This window comes from Balaenoptera ricei, chromosome 14, assembly GCF_028023285.1.
Source record: "Balaenoptera ricei isolate mBalRic1 chromosome 14, mBalRic1.hap2, whole genome shotgun sequence".
Lineage (NCBI taxonomy): Eukaryota > Metazoa > Chordata > Mammalia > Artiodactyla > Balaenopteridae > Balaenoptera > Balaenoptera ricei.
This window is the reverse complement of record NC_082652.1, coordinates 89,872,463-89,889,854: the sequence shown is the minus strand read 5'-3', so window position 1 is coordinate 89,889,854 and position 17,392 is coordinate 89,872,463. Positions and strand designations below refer to the sequence as shown.

The 17,392-nt window shown below is 41.2% G+C and overlaps 1 protein-coding gene and 1 long non-coding RNA gene across 4 annotated transcripts in view; one reads left to right on the top strand and one right to left on the bottom strand.

The window, feature by feature from the left end:
* Positions 1-3,283: 3,283 nt before the first annotated feature.
* LOC132347848 (uncharacterized) lies at positions 3,284-10,552 on the bottom strand. 2 transcript variants are annotated; one of them, XR_009497303.1, is made up of 3 exons: positions 10,385-10,552; positions 3,908-4,172; positions 3,284-3,761 (listed from the first exon to the last, which is right to left on the bottom strand). It is a non-coding gene; the product is annotated as an uncharacterized LOC132347848 (long non-coding RNA). The 2 variants fall into 2 exon arrangements; XR_009497304.1 differs by having other exon boundaries at positions 3,284-3,758.
* Positions 10,553-10,769: 217 nt separating this feature from the next.
* Positions 10,770-17,392, top strand: part of LOC132347847 (cytochrome b5) — a 28,785-nt gene continuing 22,162 nt past the window's right edge. For both annotated transcript variants that reach the window (XM_059894736.1, XM_059894734.1), the window contains exon 1: positions 10,770-11,034. In XM_059894736.1, the coding sequence (XP_059750719.1) occupies positions 10,906-11,034 (129 nt within the window). In that variant the 5' untranslated portion in view covers positions 10,770-10,905. The remainder of the gene's footprint in view (positions 11,035-17,392) is intronic.

Genomic DNA, 17,392 nt, shown 5'->3' with positions numbered 1-17,392 from the left:
TATTTAATTGTACTAAGGAATTATTTTCTAGATGGCAAAATAACATCTAAAGATAATACTTATAAGATCCTTATTTCACAGACGTATAGAAGTATTTATGGATGAAATGACATATCTGGGATTTGCTTTAGAATGATCCCATGGGAGATGAGGGTGGTGACAAAGAGGTAACAGAATTGGCCATGTTTTGATAATTGTTGAAAATGAGTGAAGGTTCCTATTATTATCTGTGCTTCTATGTATCTTACTATCTTCTCCACTTTTGTGGTGTGTTTGAACTTTTCTATAATAAAAAGCTTTTAAAAAACTTTTGTTTTTCAAAAGTAAAATAAAGTGAAGAGACAGGCCACAAGTTGGGAGAAGATATTTTCATAAAAGTAACCCACAAGTGATTAGTTTCCAGATTATATAAAGAACTCTCACGAATCAATTAGAGTAAGACAGTCAGTCATAGAAAAAAGCACTAAGGTCATGAGCAGTTATTTTGCAGAAGGAAGAAAAAGGATGGCTTATAAGCCTATGAAAAGATAATTCAACCTCATTAATTATTAAATCTAAATAAGACCACAACGAAATACCATAGTATTGGCAAAATTCTAAGGGTTAGTAAGGATGCAGAATAAGATCTCCATACACTGTTGGAATGTAGGAATGTAAATTTGAAAATAATGTGATGTAATCTTCTGAAGTTGAATATTAACATACCCTTAGACTTAGAAATTCCTTATATACACTTTCCCTAAAGAGACTCTTACATATGTGCACCAAGAAATATGTTTGTAGCAGCATTGTTTGTTGAATAAAATAAGTAAATGCAAAAAACAAACAAAATCCCAAATGTTCAGGGACAAGGGAACAGATAGATAAATTGAATTATATTTACAAAATTGGATATTATACAGCAAAGAAAAAAAATAATGAACTACTTTTATATGCAACAATATGGATAAAACTTTCAAAATTAAAACGTGAACATATCATAAGTACAGCAGGTCCTCTACATACGAACAAGTTCTGTTCCAAGAGCACGTTTGTAAGTCCAATTTGTTTGTAAGTCCAACAAAGTTAGCCTAGGTACCCGACTAACACAATCGGCTATATAGTACTGTACTGTAACAGGTTTATAATACTTTTCACACAAATAATACATAAAAAACAAACACAAAAAATAAAGAAAACATTTAAAATCTTACAGTACAGTACCTTAAAAAGTACAGTAGTATAGTACAACAGCTGGCATACAGGGGCTGGCATCGAGTGAACAGGCAAGAAGAGTTACTGACTGGAGGAGGGAGAGGAGGTGGGAGATGGTAGAGCTGAAGGATCGTCAGCAATAGGAGATGGAGGGCAAGCTGCAGTTTCACTCAGGCCTGACATTAATGGCATAGGTTCTGGTTCCTTGCTGGATTTAATTCTGTCTACCCTCTTGGAAAATGATCCAGTGATGTCTGGGTAGTAGCTCTTTTTTTTCTCGTCATAGATGACAGTAATACTGGATTGCATTCTGAATGGCTGTTGCAACCTTCGTGTACCATTCTGCGTTTGGGTCCTGTGCCTCAAAAACTAACATTGCCTCCTCAAATAAAGAAAATCCCCTTGCCATTTCCTGTGTCGTGAATCTCTTCGGTTCTTCAGTTACTTCTTCTTCCTCTTGTCTCTCTTTGTCCTTTCTCTGAGCCTCCAATTCCATCGGGTCTTCATTAGTAAGCTCCTTGTGTTGCACAGCAGCAGTACCGTAAAGTACACAAAAGCACAACCACTTGTAGAGGATGCAACACGTGACAATGTACGCCAGACACGTGAACTAACTTACGTGACTGGACACGTGAATGCACGTTCGCATCTTTGAAAGTTCGCAACTTGAAGGTTTGTATGTAGGGGACTTACTGTAGACACTTAGACGGTTTTTCGAATTTTTTTCGAAAATGACCACCCTTATATACCTACCACCCAGATCTAAAGATAGAACATTACCTGTATCCAGGAAGTACTCCTCATGCCCTCTCCCAGCCACTTACCCACTTCCTCTAAGGTAACTACTGTCCCAGCTGCTAACACCATACATGCTTGCTTTGAAAACTTAATGGAATCATACAACACAAACTCTCTTGTGTATAGCTTCTTTTGTAAATATTATATTCATGAGATTCATCCATATTGTTGAGGGCAGCAGTATTTTATTCATGTTCATTGCTGGATAGGATTCCATTGTGTGTATATACTTATCCTTCCTGAGGTTGAAGGACAATTTGAGTGCTTCCAGTTTAGAATTATTATGAAGAATGCTGCTAAGACCATTCTTGTTCTTTTGTTTTGTATTTCCTTCTATTCAATATGGATGAATTTTTAAAACATAATTTTGAATGGAGAAGAAAGTTCCAGAAGACTACATACAGTATAATCCTATTTTTATAAAACTCAATAGTTCTCCAGGAAAGCTGAGTAAATTGTTTGTTGATATATCTATATGTGCAAAACTAATTTTTTTAATAGGCAAGGACATCATGAACACAATTCAGGATAATAATGATTTTGGGGAGGCAGAAGAATGGGATATGGGAGGAGCCCACTGTCCCCAAGTCAAGTGAAGGGTTCATTGGTGTTCATTTATAGTACTATGCTTCAAAATATATATGCACGTCCATTTATATGTATAAAACATTACATCATAATTTTTAATTAACAAAAAACCACAGAATGTTATAGGGCCAGCAAGAATTTTCATCCAGGGAAAAACTTTCCTCACAGGATACATTTTGATGACAAGCTTGTGGGCAAGATTATTCAATTTTCCAAGTATATGAGTTACTTAAGTTTCCCTTTATCTCACTCACAGGCATTCAAGATGGGAAAGAATGCTCTTAAGGATTCCACCCACTAGTTACCTGTATGTATCTTTTATAAAGATTAAGATTCTTGCATTGTGTTAAATCATGTTTAAACTGTTAGGACATGCAAAGATTAGCCCATACTTTGTGGGTAGCCAAGTACCACATGAAAATGAAGGTCATTTCTCAGAAGAACTACCTGGGGAAGAGTCAGATCTTTAGACGGGAAACTGGAACTAAGATGACAAGACCTAGATGGGCGTTACAGCTGGGTTCAGCACGCACCTTGGCCTGGAATTCGAAGAACTGGGATGTCTAAGATTGTACTTATGGGTAGAGTATAATCATCTGCCCTCAAACATACAGAGGGAGACTGGGACTTGGAAGGGTCCCTAAAAAGGGTCCTCACTGGGTGTGCACCTCACAGTCATTTGAGATTTGACAATCAGACAGACTTTTTGAATTGGCATCACTGCTTCATTTATTTTTTATTTTTTTAATAAATTTATTTATGTATTATATTTATTTATTTATGGCTGCATTGGGTCTTCGTTGTTGCGTGCAGGCTTTCTTTAGTTGCGTCGAGCAGGGGTTACTCTTCGTTGTGGTGTGCGGGCTTCTCATTGCGGCGCTTCTCTTGTTGCGGAGCATGGGCTCTAGGCGTGCGGGCTTCAGTAGTTGTGGCTCGCGGGCTCTAGAGCGCAGGCTCAGTAGTTGTGGTGCACGGGCTTAGTTGCTCCCCGGCATGTGGGATCTTCCTGGACCAGGGCTCGAACCTGTGTCCCCTGCATTGGCAGGTGGATTCTTAACCACTGTGCCACCAGGGAAGCCCTGCTTCATTTATTAAAGGTGAATGAACTATGTCAGGCTCTCATAGTGGAAAATTCTTTTAGGTTATCCTTTAGCAAAGTTCATTTGAATATTCTGGCTCTGCTGTAAGAAAGCAAAGAAAGGGCTCTTTATCCACACTTATGCCAGAGTGTCAAAGAGAGTAGCGTAGTGGTAGGCAGTGGGGAGTGGTGTCAGTAATCAGTGAGAGAATCAGGGAAAGAAGGATATGGAGGGATGCAGTTGCATACCTAGAAAGAAGAAACTTTTACTTCCTTCTAGCGTCAGCCTTAGAGGTCCTAGATGGTATTTTTATTTGGGTAGGTAGCTGTGTTTCTGATATGGGGCTCCCAGCTTTCGAGAACTCCACTGCCCTCTCCATCATTCATGTTACTTGTACACTTATGTGGCTGCGTTGAACACCTTGGACTGGCGTTAGGTCCACACACTCATCCATTTTAAACTATTTTCATGCTGCTGCTGCTGCATTTAGCTTCTTTTCCCCAGTTTCCTAGACTGAGAAAGAAATAAAACAGTTTTACTTTTTGTAGTGTTACCGAGCCAGGTTTGTTTGTCTGACATGCAAGCCAAACGCTGAGACCCTGAGGTTTGCAGCAGAGAAAGGGTTTATTCTTGAGGCCACCAAGTGAGGAGACGGGAGAACAAATCTCAAATCCACTTCCCCAAAGGCAAGGAACTTGGGATATTTATGGAATAAAGCTGGGGTGTCAGGAGCACGGGGAGTGTGAGGAAAAGTAATTAGAGACAAGAAAAAGGTGAGATAATCATCGTTGTGCAACTAAGCTACAGGCGTCTTCTTCGGACACGTGCTCAGAAAATGGTGGCATTAGCATGTTCTGAGGCAGGAGTTTTTGGCCTTCTGACATGAGACATTTTCGCCATCTTAAGCAGTCTTAACTGTCTGGAGCTTGAACTGGACATAGCTGACTCCAAGTTCCTAATAAACAACTTGGGCAAACATCTCTTATTATTTGGGCTGACACTTGGAGTACATGCAAGTTTTTGTAAAAACAATTAAAGCAAGCTTGATCAGTGACGGCAAGTTACAGGTGTAACGGATCTAACTGATGATTACCAGCACCCCCCCCCACCCCGTTTCAGTAGGTGTCCTGGGAAAAGTTAAAAACCTGGCTAATACTCTTGCTAGTGTCAGATAAATGAATCCACATTTCTCAGTATGATTATAGTGTAATTATGATTTTTCCAAGTACTCACATGCCATCTCCTATATCACATTTATACTATTATTCATTCAAAGACATTTATGGAGCACGTGCTGAGTGCCAGGCACTGTGCTAGGCTCTGAAGATACAGATGTGACTAACCATTCCTGTCCTTTAGGGACTCTTGGTCCAGTGAGAAAGACAGACATGTTGACCGATGATGTAGTGAGTGCATGATAGCCACGATGGGGGAATAAAGGAGCAGAGAGGGCGCTGCTTGGAGGGGAAGGGTGTGGTCAGCACATGCTTCCTCCACAGTTGACTCCTAAGCTGAGTAAAAAAGGATCCTGAGTCCTTGGCCAGGATAAAGGAAGTAGGAGAAAGGAGGTAAGGAGAGTAAGAGGTAAGAGGTAAACTTAAGGTAAGAGGCAAAGGACAGGGCTTGAGCAAGGGTATGGAAATGAGGAAAGAATGCAGTGTGTTGGAGATCTAAAAATAGCTCACTGTTGCTAGGCTATAAGGCTTGAGGGGGAAATGACAAAGGATGAAGCTAGAGAGAGAGACAGATTTTGAATGATCTTGGATGTTCTGGTAAGGAATTTGAACTTTAGTTATTGGGAAACACTGGAATGTCTTAGGCAAATAGTGATATTATCAGATTTTAATTTTGGATCCATTACTCATGGAAGATGGGTCTGAGGAATTCAAGACTAGAGGCAAAAGAGCCTGTTAGGAAGTTATTGTAAGCAGATAGGCAGGTAATCATGAAAGGCAAATCTGGGGCAGTGGTAGTAGGGATAAAGAGGAGAGACTGACCTGACTGATTCCCAAGCTTCTGACTTGGGTGACCTGATGATGATAACACTATCAGCTGTATTTCATAGAACTGTCTAGAACCCTGAAGCCTTTACAGAGTTAAATAGGATATCTGGAACTTTCCTTATCTATACCATTTTACTCTTGTTCTGTTTACTTGTGCTGGAGACAAAAAGATTTTTAAAAAGAAGTTTAATATTGCAACCATGTACAATCAAACATCTAATCTTTTTATTTACCTGCTCCTACTTAAAGATGGACATACAAGGAAAATGTGCCTAAGACGTATTTACAATAAAATGTCCTACATATAATTAACTTTTGTCTGAAGTTACTGAGGAAAGTTGCCCTACCTCAGCAATGAACTTAAGACCTTTGTATTGCCTTTGTGATCAGATATCTATTGTTTTCTGCTCATTTCTGCCTTTGCTATTCAATTGATTAGAGATTATCAACTGACATTCTGGTGTGTTATAAATATGCATGGATTAAGAAAAATTCAAGACATAAATGCTTTATTTAAAATGAATGAAAATTTTAAAAATTTAGAAAATTTTGGATATTATTGCTAATAGATGGGGAATTGTTTGGAAATCAACTAAATAGGGTACACATACTAGAGATACAGATACTTTTAGAAGGGAAAAGTTAACCTATGCTAACATATTTAAAAGACATGGATTTGATACCAATTGTCCATGTAGATAATTTGATTTGGAGTGCATCTTTTTAGAGTGCCCATTTGTTAAGGGGGAACCTGCTCTCTATGGTTATGGCAAATATAATGATTTGTCAATGGGAAGGAAAGAGCTGATGAAGTGTTTCTTGTGCATTAGTGGCAGAAAGAATTAGAAAAGGAATAAAAAGTGTAATAATGTTTGCTTATTTGTGCTTTATGTTAGAAGACTGAGTGCTTTCTACAGTATATTTTACCTGAGGAACTTTAGGAGTAGAGTTGGTTTTCTAAATGTTTATTAAAATTTCTTTGCTGGAGGGGAGGTCAGGAAGAGTTTATAAATTCTTATGTTCCTTAAATTTCTCAGGTTTGTTTGTTTCTAAATTTGACTAAATTTACTTCACCTTGGAGCACCTTCCACGTAGGATGTTTCCTTATACCTGTGTTTTAGAATAAGGAAGTCTTGATTGATAATAGCACTTGCAAAAATCTATTGATTGCTTTCTATGTGCCAGACCCTGTGCTAAGCATTTTATAAGCAGTGGCTTAGATGAGTTAACTGATTAAGTCATAGTCATGCATTTGATAAGTTACTAATCCAGGGATAGGACCAGGTCACTGGCACCAAAGTTTTGTTTTAACCACTTATGGAGTTATTTGGAACTGGGACTGAAATCTGAAACAGTCTTGACGTTGGATTATAGAGGTAGCCATGCACTCAAGAGACTCATTGCTCTGCCAGAGTCACGGGGAGGTTCAGCAGACCAGGGAACTGTTAGGAAAATAGTATACATAATCTGGTTTACTATTTTTTTAAAAATATTTATTTATTTGGCTGCGTTGGCCCTTAGTTGCGGCACGCGGGATCTTCATTGAGGCATGCAGGATCTTTTGTTGTGGCACTAGGGCTTCTCTCTAGTTGTGGCATGTGGGTTTTTCTCTCCCTAGTTGTGGCGCAAGGGCTTAGTTGCCCTGTGGCATGTGCGATCTTAGTTCCCTGACCAGGCATTGAACCTGCATCCCCTGCATTGGAAGGCAGATTCTTTACCACTGGACCACCAGGGAAGTCCCTGGTTTACTATTTTTAAAGCGTTTAAGAAAGTTATAACACTAAATGCATGCATTTGGAAAGAGGAAAAGTCTCAATTCAATAATCTAAACTCTTACCCCAAGAGACTAGGGAAAAAAAAAAAAGAAACCCAAAGCAAGCAGAAAGAAGGACTCAATAAAGAGCAGAAATCAGTGACATTTAAAAAAAAAAAAAAGGAAAAACAATAGAGAAAATCAGAGACAGAAAGCTAGCTCTTTGAAAAAAATCAATAAAACTGACAAACCTCTGGCAAGGCTGACAACGATAACAACAAGAAGAGTGGTCAAATTACTACTACCAGGAATTAAACAGAGGATATCACTGCAGACGTTGCAGACATCAAAAGATAATAAGGGACAACTATGAACAACACTATACACAGATTTGACAATTGAGATGAAGTGGACCAATTCCTCGAAAAGTACAGACTACCACAACTCAGCCAGTATGAAACAGATCTGAATAGTCTTATAACTGTTATGGAAATTAAACTCATAGTTTAAAACTTCCTGAAAAATACATCTGCCAGCCCATATGATTTCACTGGAGAATTCTACCAAGCTTTTAAAGAAGAGTAACACCAATTCTACACATACTTTTCCAGAAAAACAGAGGAAAAGGGAATTCTTCACAACTCATTCTATGAAGCCAGTATTATTACTCTGATAGCCAAGCCAGACAAATACAATGCATAAAATGAAAACTACACACCAATATCTCTCATAAATATAGACAGAAAATCTCTTAACAAAATATAATTCAGCAATACATAAAAAGAATTACGTATCTTTTCATTAGGTGGTGTTGGGAAAGCTGGACAGCCGCATGTAAAGCAATGCAGTTAGAATACTCCCTCACACCATACACAAAAATGAACTCAAAATGGCTTAAAGACTTGAATATAAACCATGACATCATAAAACTCCTAGAAGGGAACATAGGCAAAACATTCTTGACATAAATCGTAGCAATGTTTTCTTAGGTTAGTCTCCCAAGGCAACAGAAATAAAAGCAAAAATAAACAAATGGGACCTAATCAAACTTATAAACTTTTGCATAGCAAAGGAAACCATAAACAAAATGAAAAGACAACCCACAGGATGGGAGAAAATATTCGCAAACAATGTGACCAGCAAGGGATTAATTTCCAAAGTATACAAACAGCTCATACAACTCAATAACAAAAAAGCAAACAACCCAATCAAAAAATGGGCAGAAGACCTAAATAGATATTTCTTCAACATAGAGATGGATAATAAGCACATGAAAAGATGCTTAACATTTCTAATTATTAGAGAAATGCAAATCAAAACTACAATGAGCTATCACCTCACACAGGTCAGAAACAATACAAATAAGTCTACAAATAATAAATGCTGGAGAGGGTGTGGAGAAAATGGAACCCTCCTACACCATGGGAATGTAAATTGATGCAGCCACTATGGAGAACAGTATGGAGGTTCCTTAAAAAAACTAGAGTTACCATATGATCTTGCAGTCCTGCTGGGCATATATCCAGAGAAAACTCTAATTCAAAAAGAGACATACACCCCAATCAATATTCATAGCAGCACTATTTACAATAGCCAAGACATGGAAGCAACCTAAATGTCCATTGACAGATGAATGAATAAAGAAGTCGTATATGTGTGTGTGTGTATATATATATATGCACACACATATATGTACAATGGAATACTACTCAACTGTAAAATAGAATGAAATTATGACACAGCAATATGGATGGACCTAGAGATTAACAACTAAATGAAGTCAGAGAAAAATAAATATCATATGATATCTATACATGGACTCTAAAATATGATACAAATGAACATATTTACAAAACAGAAGCAGACTCACAGACATAGAAAACAAATTTATGGTTACCAAAGGGGAAAGGGGGTGGGATAAATTAGGAGTTTGGGATTAGCAGATACAAACTATTATATATAAAATAGATAAACAACAAGGTCCTACTGTATAACACAGGGAACTATATTCAATATCTTGTAATACACTATAACGGAAAAGAATATGAAAAAACATATATGTATGTATAACTGAATCACTTTGCTGTACATCAGAAACTAATACAACATTGTATATTAACTATACTTCAATTTTTTTTAAAAGCAAATAAAAAAAAGAATTATACATCGTAAGCAAGTGGGGTTTATTTCAGAGATGCAAAGCTAGTGCAGTATTTGAAAATCAGTGTATTCCATCATATGAAAAGGCTAAAGACTATTTGGAATGTTTGGGAAAATGTCTTTTCCATGGCCTTGCATTCCTATGGAAGAGGTAAGCAGGGGTACAGGAAGCTAACATTCATCAGCAGCTAGTGTGGAAGAACTGTGCTTAGTTTCTGGGAGGATGACCTACATGTGTAACCTGTTGTGTAGTTCTTTTTGGAATTAAATACCGTTGCCGAAAAAGACCTTAATAAATATCAGACGACTTTTTAATATGCTGGAATTCTCTCCCCCGCCTTTTTAAAATAGAACATTTGTAAATCTTCCTATGGGTGCCCAGCTGGGGAGGTAACTGTTCCAGACTCTATTCCAAGAGCAATCAGTTATTTAGGATTTACCTTAAACAATATACTGTTGAGAATAGACAGGAGGCACTAATACAAGTACTCGCCTAGTCAGGGTCAATAGCAAATAACTTCAGAGCGACATACGTCCTACGCACATTAGGACGTTTTTGCTTTTATAGAACAATTTCCCTGTGTTTGTTTATCCTGTGAGAATAGGGCAGTTCTGGGGATGGGTCGGGCAATTACAGAGCACTGTTCTGGGCAGCACACTTGTTTTGTCGAGGCTAAATGAGGTAACTGCGTCTTTTAACGTCCACGAGGCTCGTTTACATCTCCTCTCACACTAACAGTCCATCCACCCCGACACTCGCAGCGGAACGACTTTGTTACAAATTAACGCCCAGCTCTGCGTGATCTGACCTGATTGGGAAATCGCGGCGATTTTGATGTGGGGTCGCTGCCCTGCACAAGATGGACTCTGCGCCCGCCCCGTCGGACCCTCCCTCTCCGGCCACCTCGCCAAGTCCGCCAGGAACACCCACACCCGAGGGCGCAGGTCCTGGCGCTGGATCTCCGCGGCACCACCTTCTGCGCAGACGCAAAAGGAGCCCCGTCCTCCGCGTGGTCCTACAGCTGTGATTGTGAAGGGCACCTTCTGCAGCCAATCAACACTCGCGCACTGGGCGCGGCCCGTTGGAGTTGGTGGAGTGTCGGTCGAGGGCGGGACCCTTGAGTGACACGAATTTTGGCCAATCATCGGAGGCCTTGCTTCGGCCTTCCCCACCCCCCCCCCCCCCCCGCCCCACCCCAGTGCCTGCCTCCGTGCCCAGGCGCTGAGCAGGGCCCTGGGGAATGTCCCGGGGCGAGTTCGCGGAGACGCCCGCTGAACTCCGCCCGGCTCCGCTGCTCCTTTTAGGGCCTGAGGCTCGACGCGTTCCGAAATGGCAGAGGAGTCCGACAAAGCCGTTAAGTACTATACCCTGGAAGAGATCCAGAAGCACAATGACAGCAAGAGCACCTGGCTGATCCTGCATTACAAGGTGTACGATTTGACCAAATTTTTGGAGGAGGTGAGTTGGTGGAGGCAGGATGCCGACCGGAGTTTGGGGGTTCCCTGTCGAGACCTGTCGTTCGCAGCGTGGTGGGATTGACCTGCCCGGCTCTATGTGCGCACCTGAGTGCGTTCACCAGTGCGTGCGCACCCGGCTTTGCACACCTGGGAGCGGCTCCCCGCGTCTGCATACTTGTGTGTGCACCCCCTGAGTCTGTACACCTGGGAGCGGACCCCAAGTTTGTACACCTGAGGCTGCGTGCCCGCGTGTTCACACCTGGAGGTGCATAAGTCAGTGCCGCGTCGAGGTGAACCAGTTTAGCAGCCCTTGAAGGGCAGAAACTGTCTCCCGAGACCCTGCGCGGGCATGTGGGAGAGCACCACTTCGCACTTCGTGGGAAACAAAATCTCATCTGGAGCTGTCTTCCTACGAGAGAGCGCAACTACGGAAGGATTTTTGAAGATCCTTTTTATCCTTGAGTGTGCATAGACCGGGTCTTCATCTAGGACAGGGGTCGTCCCACTTATTATTCCTGGAGTGGATTCCTAATTGGAGCCGGTTGGAGACCACCCACCTTGAGAGCTGTGGGACCCCACGAGAGGGGACCTTGAGTTCGGAGGTCCAGGTGTGGTCTGCGCCGGCTCTCCCCCTGGCATTCACAAGCCCACCCCACCATCCACGCCCACCCACCCGCTGTTCACCTAGAAGGCGCCCAGTGATATTTAAGGTATCCAGTGACGACTTCGGTGAGGTACAGTACTGGACTCCTGCGAGTGAGCATGGGGGTATGTGTGTGGCTTTGATGAGAAGCAAGGGAGAGGGACAGGGAAGTGAAAAATGCCAGTGCGACTTCATCCTTAAGCAGCTTTGGGAATTGTAAAGTAACTTTGCTTAACTTTGAGGAAAACATTCTTTTGATAAGATTCTTTGCGTTGATTATAATTTTTGCAATAAATTCTAAGGAGTTTTTCTTTGCTGCCTCTGGCTGTGTTTTATCACTGTGGGGGAGTTTCAGTCATAAATCTTACACTTACTCTCCTTCATTTCCCCAGACAATAGACAGGAATGCTTAGTAATGGGAATTTTCTACATAGTTTGTGAGGAAAATGAAGATAGAGGCCTGGTCTGAGCTGGATCACAATTTATATCAAAGGACATTGGTTTTGTAGAGAATGTTTTAAAAAAAATTTTTTTAAAGGTTGAAGTTGATGGTTATTAGTAAGATATATTACTGTTAAATTGTCCTCAGGTGATGTGCCAGAAGATAAAATAGTGTCCTGATCTGGTTAAGAGTGGTTTATAGTAGGGAGTCAGATCTGATCTGTCCTGTTCCTTCTGCTGAGCTACAGAGCTTATTTGCTGTTAGAGATTCTTGAACTAATAATCCTGCATCATAACATCAGGTCTAATTGATATCAGATGTCTGCTTAAAACTGTTCCTTCCCCCTTCCCATGGTATATGTAATTGTAGATTTTAAGATCCATTGTGTGCTTTCTTTATTTGTGTCTATAAAAAAGAATAGCATTTATAAAGTAATAGGATATTTTATGTTATGAAGCTTTGCCACTTTTTTCTTTCTTTTCTGAGGGGTTCTATTCATTGTGTTGTACAGGGGGCCTCCATGGTCTCCCCCCATCCAGATGCCAGTATCACCCCCTCCCCTCGTTGTGACAACCAAAAATGTCTCCAACTATTGCCAAATGTCCCCTTGGGGACAACAAAGTCACTGCTAGTCAAGAATCACTGCCCTAAGATATATTTTGCATAACTTTTATGGGTACATTTGTCAGGAAATAAGGAAGAGAAGATTATTAAGCTTTACTATAAACCATTTACATTTCATTCTTATGAGGCAGAAAAGGAATTGCACAAGGTTTTCTAAGCGAAACGGGAAGAGATGCAAACCAGCTGCTCAGTGGGTGAATTAGCTGACAGCAAATTCCTTTATTTTTCACTCAGTTTTCAATACTCTTTCTTTAAAAGTAGCTTGGGGAGAACATCTCTCCAGAAAAATGCGATGAGTCGAGTTTATCACTAATATTTGATAACTAATACTTATAGCAAGATAACTCAAAACTACTGTTTATAGTGAGATACATAAAAACAAGTTTACAGCAGTTCCTATAAACTAAACTTTTCTTAATTGCTTCTTGGTAGAAACTCCGCAGAATAGCCTATCTGGACTTGAGTTTGGGACACCACTGCTCTCTGGTACTCACTCACGCCCTTCCTTTTGATCAGTGATCCTGTATCTGCTGAGTTCTTATAGTGGAGACTGTGGAACTGGAGAGGAAGAGATATCAGTTCTATTCTCAGAAGTTTCCGTTTGAGGAAGCCGGAATAACACAGAAAACAATGCAATGGGCAGGGATTATTATACACAAAGCTGTGCTGTATCAGCCAGAGTCTAGTTCAGCGGTGGGGAGTGGACCCGGAGTGGCCGTGTGAGGCGTCAGGCATCGACTCTGGTGAGTAGGGCCTAACATCAGCGGTGACAGACCGGCTCCCAGAGCTGGTCTGGATTAAGGTAGAACAGGACAGTGGCTGACATTGTGAAATGGGACCGATCAGAAGGATGAAGGTGTGCAGCGAGGAGGAGGCTCACGCAACCTGTTCTAGCTGGTCATCGGCGGTGCCAGCCTCCCCAGAACATCTGATTCTACTTTTAGGGGACATATGTTCTATTTACTGTTTTCACTATCTGTTTTCACTTTTTGTGACCATCTCTGATTAATGCAGTGTCCTAGGCTTTGGCTTCCTGCCCCAGCTTAGCCATCCTAGGATTCCCTGCCAGTGGCTTCCTGCATCTTCAACACACATCTCCTTCAGAGACCTGCAGGGCGCTCTGCCAGAATTTTCACTTCTTCCTAGATTCCTCCTGTTCCATTACTTTATTAGGGCAGTGCTATTTATCTCATCCCTTCTTTTGAAACAGAGAAAGGAGCCCAGAAGATCTGTTTCTCCTCCCTTGCCCTGCCCCCTTTCTTCCATCATTTAAAAGCTCCAGAAATTCATGAAGCTTTTGCGTGGTAACTAAAGAATATTCTACTTTCCCTAACTTACCCAAATATGAAAGAAGTTTTTTGTTTGTTTTTTGTTTTTTGCCTTCCTACCTCTAAATAGTGAACTTTCATTATAGGCTACATCTCCATATATATCATAGATGTATATGCATGTGTGTATTCATGTTGAGACAGTATATACTGTGATGGGTGGAAGGGGGTCCTAATCTGTGCCTACGCTCTCTATGCCTCATATGCCTTATTTAACGTAAAATGGGAGGATGACAATAGTGCCAACTTGGAGGGGTTACGATAAGAAACAGAATAATGCTGGTTAAACATATAACACAATGGCAGGTGTATGGTCTTCACAGTAAATGCAGACTCCCATACCTGTACAGGTCAGCGTGTGGTGTGCCTTTCTTTCTGTAGCATCATGTGCAGCTGAGTGCTAACATGAGATTTTAGGTGAAGGTGTGAAACAGGAGAGCATTATAAAAATTGTACCCTCTGCTCAAGAACACAGTGAAGTTTCTAAGTTGTTCAGTGAGCTCCACCTCCTGAAATAATAGCCTTATAAAGCTGTTTTGTTTTCCAGAGAAGGGTAGATACCTGAGCGGGAAGATTGGCTCCTTATTGCTGGCAATCTCAATAGCAGCAGGTGTTCAGTTACTATCTGATACTGATCTATGAGATTATGAGCCTTGTTGCCTACGTATTTTTTGAAAATTTATTTATTTATTTATTTTTGGCTGCGTTGGGTCTTTGTTGCTGTGCGCGGGCTTTCTCTAGTTGCGGTGAGCGGGGGCTACTTTTTGTTGCGGTGCGCGGGCTTCTCATTGCAGTGGCTTCTCTTGTTGCGAAGCACGGGCTCTAGGCGCGCGGGCTTCAGTAGTTGTGGCATGTGGGCTCAGTAGTTGTGGCTCATGGGCTCTAGAGTGCAGACTCACTAATTGTGGTGCATGGGCTTAGTTGCCCTGCGGCATGTGGGATCTTCCCGGACCAGGGATCGAACCTGTTTCCCCTGCATTGGTAGGCAGATTCTTAACCACTGTGCCACCAGGGAAGTCCCTGCCTACGTATTTTGAAGTAGGTGGGTTTTGTTTTTCAATTCTGAGTTATAGTTTTTGAACTTATGTTTGTGAATTTGAGTCTTGTCATTTCTGATTATATTATTAGCAAGGTTAATGATTGTAGAACTTTGAATGAAAATGCAGCCATTTGGGGCCAGGGAGAAAAATGGTTTGCTTTTCCCTTTCTGTGATTTGGGCAGTAGCATTTATTCAGGTTTTATGAGTGCTGTGGAATATGAGAAGAAAATATCACATAATTGATGGCAGTAATATTAACTTGCTTTCAGTTCAAGTCTTTACATGTTTAATTTGTGAAATAGACACCTTCCTGAAAAATATTATAAAGAATAATATTTTGTGTCAAGTTGTCCTCCTCCTTTACATGATCAAAATGGAAACTTGTTTCTGTAGAACTTTTTCTGGTGATCTTGGGATTCTGATGCTCTGTATCTGCATCTTAGATGTTCTTTAACAGCATTCTGCCTTACAAAGCTGTTGGCTTCTGACTCACTTTTGCCTTCGGAGTCTTAGGCAGTATTCTCTATAGCAGGTTTTGTTTTAGGGACTTACTTTTTGTTGTTTTCCTTGAACATGGCTGCCTGCTTTGCAGAGACGACTGGTTCCAAGCCTGGGGGACCTCAGTACCCTGGGGGGCCAGGAAGAGAGTGTGGGTGCTTGAAACTCAGTGTCCTTAATTTTGAAAAACACAGAGGACCCTACATCTTTACTGTTGGTAGGACTGTCATATTTAGTGCTAAAATCCCAAATGCCTTTGCTTTTTTCAAGGAAGTTTGATAATATCCTGAATCTTATACTACTAAAAAACTGCAGTTACAAGTATGTCTTTGATGAGTGTGAAATGGAAAAGTTATTATTATTTAACATACATAGTTTGGTAAATAAAACTCAGCAAATATGAAATCCATAGGAGGAAAATATAAAGGGATCCTTGGTGGTAAAGGTGGTTCAGGCATCTTGCGTAAATAGGCATCAGAGCCTCATCTCACAATGGTGAATGTGAGAATTTATATGTTGAAGAAATCCAGGAGCTGTGAGCACATTTAAAGCCGTGACACTGGATGAGATGGCCTAGGGAAAGTGGAAAACACTAACTCTATGACTAGGGCAGGGGACCTAAGATAACTAGTACAGCTTTAAAAGAAAACAGACATCCAGTTGGTACACAGCTGCTGTTATTTGCTTTGAGATTCCCCCCGACCCCCATATCCAGGGTTCTCCATAGGAACCAGGGAGAAAGCAGAGGGGAGTTGTGAAAGAATAAAAAGAAAACCTTTGGAAGGTCAAAGGGCTAAAATGTGCTTTTCTTTCCATCTGCTGTCGTTTTACTGTGTTCCCTTCTAGAAGGTGGAGAAAACAGCCATTCCAGTTGCCCATGGGGAGTTTTTAAGTAGAGAAAGTTCTGGAGGAGTCTTCAAGGATGCCATTTGTTCCTAACACAGATGACATCTGGATGATTTTAAGAATCTGTATTATTTCATTCAAGAAAGAGATTGTTGGGCATGCGGGCAGAGGTTAAATGTTGTTTTCTAAAGGCCTCTTAAATAACTGGCCTGGAAGGGCTTGTTCTGAGTGGAAATCTGATGAGGTTACTGCTCTGAGAAAATCCTTCTGTGGATTTAGCTAATCCCCTGCCCTCCCCTTCCCACCCCCTCGCTGATTTCCATCCTGCCCTCTGAGCTGTGGGTGGTACCGTGTTTCCTTGTCCGCCAACTTCCCCGTCTCACTTACACGTGGTTCCTGGGGGCCTCGGGAAGGGTCTCTCCCTCCTTCCTTCACACTGTCATCCGTCTGCACCTTCCTTTCTTGTGGCTCTAGTTGTTAGACTATCTTCCTCTTCAGAGCTCGTGTCCTGACATAGTCTTCAGGATTTCAGTGGTTCCATCACATTGGTTGTTGATTTATGAGTTTTCAGTTCAGGTAATGTATGTTGTTATTATGTTAAAGAATGTAATTTCTAGAAGAACATAAAAAACTTCATTTTGTAGAAACAGACTGTCATTTCTCTGCTTAGTCCCTTTCCATGGCTTCCCAATGCATTTAGAATAAAATGCCATCTCTCTCCTGGTGTAATAAACTCTGCGTGATCTGGCCCCTTCCTTCCTCTCCCACCTCAGCTGGTAACACTGTCGCCTTGCCCTCCACGCCTTTCTGTGTCCCTAACAAGTCGGGCTCGTTTCTGACTTAAGACCTTTGTGCAGTTTCCCTTCTGCCTGGTGTGCCCTCCTTTCACCACCCTCTTCAGGTCACCCCCCCAACGTCTTTTACCAGAAAGGGGGATG